The 6,000-nt window shown below is 35.9% G+C and overlaps 1 protein-coding gene across 1 annotated transcript in view; it reads right to left on the bottom strand.

Annotated features, from left to right (window-relative positions):
- Positions 1-1,686: 1,686 nt before the first annotated feature.
- The window catches only part of DNAAF11 (dynein axonemal assembly factor 11), a 31,147-nt gene continuing 26,833 nt past the window's right edge, over positions 1,687-6,000 (bottom strand). The window contains exon 12 of the mRNA XM_031044412.2: positions 1,687-2,236. Within this exon, the coding sequence (XP_030900272.2) occupies positions 2,050-2,236 (187 nt within the window). The 3' untranslated portion in view covers positions 1,687-2,049. The remainder of the gene's footprint in view (positions 2,237-6,000) is intronic.

Below are 6,000 nucleotides of genomic sequence, written 5' to 3'. Positions count from 1 at the left end.
TGAGGGGTATAATTGGCACTATCTGAACCTACGGTATCACTTAACATATTTTAAGTGCAGTGTTAGTGATTTAGCTACAAATGCAGCTTATTAATTCTCTGTCTTAAGGATGAAAACAAGATCTAACCAACAAATATTCTTTGAGGCTTCTTGACTTGAATTTGCTTGCTCTACCAATTTGCCTAGAAGCAAAAGCTGGTTTGAATCTGAAGTGTTTTCTTTCTGCAGGGCCAAATCAAGCCTTCCTTTACAGAGAAACCATTTCAAATTCATTAGCAAGGTAATGCAGGTGATTCAACTTGCTTTTTGCTTGAAGTTTCTCTTAGATTTTCTGTACCTGTGGCCTTAAAATTGGTAAAAAATCAAAACATATTTCTTTACTGTAGAATTAATTGCCCAAATAAAAGGCCAAAAGACATTCAAACACATGTATATCATTACACCAACTGTTTTGTAGATAACAGAGTTAACGAGGTTTGATTTCTTATGATTTTATACTATAGAATCATTTAGGTTGGAAAAGACCTGTACTATCATTGGGTCCAACCATTAACCCAGCACTGATGACTCCACCACTAAACCATGTCCCTAAGCACCACATTTACACATCTTTTAAACACCTCCAGGGATGGTGACTCAACCACTTCCCTGGGCAGCCTGTTCCAGTGCCTGGCAATCCTTTCAGGGAAATTTTGGTAATATCCAGTCTAAACTTCCCTTGGAATGACTTGGTGACATTTCCTCTCGTCATATTACTTGTTACTTCGGAGAAGGGACTGAGAGCCACCTCACTCCATTCTCCTTTTAAGTAGCTGTAGAGAGCGATGAGGTCCCCCTAAGCCTTCTCTTCTCCAGACTAAACAATCTCAGTTCCCTTAGCAGTTTCTCATCACACTTGTGCTCCAGACCCTTCATTGCCCCTCTCTGGATCCGCTCCAGTACCTCAATGTCTTTTTTGTAGTGAGGAGCTAGTGAGAAATATTTTTTAGTGCTTAGTGACAGATTTCACTAAATTTAGAGGAGCCTTGTATTTCTTTTACCTTTCTCTTCTGTCAAATAGGGTGACAGAGCTGAGATGAGAATAACATGAGCCCTGTTATCTCAGGAAAACAGACCAAAAAAAACCCCAGTAAAAAAAAAAAAAAAAAAAAAAAAAAAAAGAAAGCCAAAGAAATCTGGTCTTGCTAAATTGCAGTAATTTTTTAATATAACTCAGTATATATTTGTTATTTGATGCTGCCTGTTTCATTCATAAAGCAATCCAGCAGCTGGGGGGGGAAAATATAGTGGCATCTTTGATTACTAAAAGAGGTCTGGAAGGCAGGGAAGGGGAAGCTCATCCCGTTACAGCTCCTCAACCTTATTTCATCCAACAGCCTTGATATTTTTAGGGAGTCCTGAAAAAGACTGAGCAGTTGAGAGCCCCTGTATGATGAAGAGCAAGAATGGTCTGGCTGATTTCTCCCAGCTCCCATGGTGTCACATCTGAGGTACTGTGTTCAGCATTATTCTCTCCCAAAGCCTTCAAGAAGGGGTATTGTTATACCAGATCCAGAATCAGGAGCTCTGCATTACACTGGAAATTTCACTGCTGTATTATAGATTACAGCAATGCATCTCACTCTCAGAATATATCGTTGTCTTTTATTGTTGTCCTTCACGAACAAAGAAAACACCAGAAGAATACACAGAGCTTTTTGCTCTCTTCAGTTTAGTGAGAATAATCATAAATCTTTTTACAAGTGCTTTCTTCCTTCCTTCTCTCTCTTTCTACAACTATATGTCATCTTTCAATCTAGACTGTAAATTCTCTGAAGAGATGACAATGTCTGACTCCCATTCTGGTCGGAGACTAAGTAAACAATCTAGAAAGAATTTATATAGCAATACACTAACAGAAAATGCCACAGCAAGCACAGATGTGACAAAGTTATTGATAAGAAACATAATAATTTTTCAAACTTCAGCTATATTATATTCACTTTACACAGAGGGACATGAAAACACCTCAAGCATATACCACATATAGAGGGACTATTTCAGGGTGCTTCAAATTAAGGGAGGAACATCTTCGTTGTTTTCAAAGTCAATGTAACTATTCTTAGTCTCTGCAGTCTTCTCTGGTTGTAGCTTAATAGGTCCCAGTCCAATTCGTTCCTTTTCTTGGATTATCTTTGTTATATCAGGGAATGAATATTTACTAGGATCCACTTCTAATTTCTCAACTTGTCTGCCCCTGAAACAAGAGGGAAACAAATTGAAAGAACTTAATTTCAAATACAGCAGAACTATTTTGGGTGCCTGTTTGTAAACCTGTTGGCTTCTGTGTGAGGGTTGTTACTGAGTCCAATTAAACCAGGATTAAGGGTATTGTAACTTGAAAAATGATTGTTATAAAAAATGTCAGTGTAAACACAGGAAGTACTACAAAATCTCAAAGATTCTAGACAAAAGAATCCTTATCTTACAAACATCAGAAGTTAATTTTTTAGTTAATTTGCTCTATATCAGAACATGATGATTGCTGTTATCACATTACAAAAGGTTGGCTTTGAATGTAAGACAGCGGTGTTTTAATCTAATTGGGTATTTTGTTCTTTTTTCTTTCTGTTCCTTTTTTAACACAGTTCCTTCCTGCTAGCTGTCTATTCATCTCTATGTGACAGATTCATCTTTGAAAGCAGAAATGCTTTTATATAGTGAGAAAAAGTAATTATATGGAATCATGTGCTTTTATCTGCTAATTCTTATATTTTAGCAATATGAATCCTCACCATGATTGTATTATGAACAAAACCCTAAATGAAAGTATAAGACAGGTCAGAGATATAACAGCATTTCCAGATTCTATTGCTATGAAGGGTTTTCTTTCAGATCACACTTAGAAATGTGTGCAGGCTACTCATTAAGACAACCCATCCACAGCCCATGATGATCAAAGATATGAAATATACTTTCTGACTGCCAGCATTTAAAGCCACTGTTGTTTTGTAGTAGAGAAGCTCAATAATGAAATGGAAAAATCTAGCCTGTTTTCAAGTAATTTGTAACTGTTTACATAAAAAATAGCAAAGTGGAAATTTAGCTGTATAGTAATGTTCTCATGTCTGCAAATCTCAACATTATTTGTACACCTTCATACTAATTTGCATTTTATACTGAGTGCTACTTTGGGTCAAAGTTCCAAGCTCAGCATTATGAAAGACAGTGCGTCACTCTTCAAAGATGTGTGAAAACTCCATGTTTACCCAAGAGATCAGAAAGGTTCATTATTAGGACTAGAATCGACAAAAAAGTGGCAAAGTCACTGGATGAAAGGATGCATTTCTTTGATGACAACGCAGGTAATGAAAATATGTAAATAACATCTATTTAAAGATTTTTAACTGAAAATACCTCATCTTCAGCTATTAAAACAAAGAGAAAGGTTTGCAAAGCAGCTTCCAAATGCTGCCAGTGCTTCTCCATCCAGGCACTGTGATATATGAGCAGACATCCAAGCCCATATCTGTGTGGAGGATCTCTGTCCCAGAGAAAGAGAGATGCAGAGGGATTCCGGGGAGGTTTCATCCTCTCCTCCCATGCTACCCTGAGGAGAGCATGACTAACAGAAGAAGCAGTCATCAGCCTAACCACCTCATTCATCAGCCTTATGCCACTAGATTTTTCTTGTGCTATGGGAATTATTTGATCATTTTGCTGAGTGGCAAACAACTGCATAAGCACCCTGATTTAATAACCATAGAATCATAGAATCATACAATAGTTACATGGCACAAATGAAAACTACTCAGAGAATTTTATGGGTAATGAAGACAAATACAAGAAAAGTCATTTTTCTTTACCCTGAATGTTCTTCAATTTATAATACTATACAGTTTACTGAAATAAAAGTGGATTCACATTGTAATAACATTTTACAAAATGTTCACCCCCAAAACGTAAGAGACATTTTTGTTTGTGTAATTTGTGATATGTGCTGTGACCTGGAATCACTGCACCAGTGGCTTTTGAGGGAAATCACAAAGAATGCACACCCTGTCCATAATCTTGATCTAATCAGTTATCTGAGGCACCTCAGAAAAAGCTAAAAAAGCATAAATATGAATTAGACTCATATTAGAAAATATTTTCCTTAATTTGAAGTATTTTAATTAGTAGTGGTATTTTACAACTCTAAAATTGTACAAATCACTAGTCATGAATATACAATAAACTATGGAGTTTGACTAGATTTTTGCTTAGGACCAGACTAAATTCAGTACATGAGAAATTAACTAACAATGACCACTGAAAGTAACAATCTACATCAACATGAAAGGATTATACACATCTGTCATTCTCAAAATGTAATTTGCACATGTTATCTAGAAATAACTATTAGCAACAGACAATAGGAAAGACTGAAAATCAAGCACAGGTGCTTTCTCTGCTGAGAATCTGCTCCTATCTATGCAAAAAGAGGCTGGGTATTGATGATATAAGGCTAACCACCTGAAACTTCTGGGAAGAAAGAAGGAGTTTTAGGTCATCCAAACATTTTTTATGTACAATTTTGCTAGTGGAATAAAACTAATCTTGTCGTTGAAACTCTTCTATGAGCAATGGTAAAATAACAGTGATGAAAACAACAACACTTCTTGAAGGACCAGCTACAGCACATCTCTGGAAATTTCACTGTTCCCAAATTATTTCAATGTCAGGTTAAAAGAAAAAGGAAGTTCACAGTTTTTGGCACTGTTACCTGCAGCTGAGTGTTCTCCACTCAAGGGAAAATTATGGCCTCAAGATTAGAGCACCATACAAAAATAAATAGCATTGGATTAAATCCTTTCTTTTTTCCTGGCATTTTTTCCCCTTAGGAAGGCTATTTCTATCTCCACGTGGTTCAGTGATTCTTTTAACAAAGAAAATGAAAAACTCCACAACAAAGTCAGTCCTTCCATTTTGCATAACTATAGCAGGCTGCTGAACAATCTGGTGTGTGATTGAGCACATATCTGATAATTTGATATTTCTTGATAATTTACACTTTTGTTCACACAGTTCTTAATCCCCATATTTGCTATTTTAATGACTTGACAGTTACATTCCCCTGTTTCAGCTTCTGAATTTCAATAAAATTTAGATTACTAAAGCTTTCTCATATGTTTGATCCAGAATATGCAATTTTTGACATCTGATTGAAAGTTTCCTTTCTGGCATCAGGATTTCCAAAGATATTTACAAGTCACAGCCAACAGCTTTGGAGAGACACTTATTTCAGTCTTCTAACATTGTGAATGAAATGGCAGAAAAGTCATTATCATATTAGAAAAAGTGCTAAAAAATCCTTTCCTTGAATAAGAAAATAAAGTTATTCCAGTAAATGGAATTATATCTTATTTGGGAGCTTCATGAAAGACAAATTCTTATTTACGTCTGTTAAAAATTGATTGTGAATGTGTGACACTTGCCATAGTCTGGCCTCAGCTTTTAAAAATACAGGCTTAGAAAAATTTACTAGGTAATCTAAGTAAATAATTATGGGTTTATAAATACTTGGAATATTAATCCATCTTTCATTGCATAAGAGGCCTTTCAAATCTCCCTACATAGATGTAGTCTGAAATGAAGCTAAGACTGGAGTCTTCAGTCAGTGGATCATTGGGGAGATACGAATACACAATGACTGCTAGACTCAAATTCTTTTTTCAAGGACAAGTCAAGAAGAACTAACAAATCCTTGGTGAAGAATTCTTATTAAAGAAAGGCTGATGATATCTAGGCCATTCTGTTCTAAAAGACAAATGCGTCTCACAAACAGGATTCATCAGATTGAGAATGTATATAATACTAGCACCTACGTTTCTCAAAGTTAGACAGAAAATCACAGTCACTGTGACATTTTCAATTTCACCGTTCCATTCCTTAGCTTCTTTTACACAATCACTTCAAGATACTGAATTTTGAACTGACCTTGTCTGTTAGCAAGAGATAGGCTCTAACACACACCTGCAT

The sequence above is a fragment of the Melopsittacus undulatus genome, chromosome 1, assembly GCF_012275295.1.
Source record: "Melopsittacus undulatus isolate bMelUnd1 chromosome 1, bMelUnd1.mat.Z, whole genome shotgun sequence".
Lineage (NCBI taxonomy): Eukaryota > Metazoa > Chordata > Aves > Psittaciformes > Psittaculidae > Melopsittacus > Melopsittacus undulatus.
Note: the sequence above shows the minus strand (reverse complement) of the source record. Positions and strands in the feature narration are given on the sequence as shown.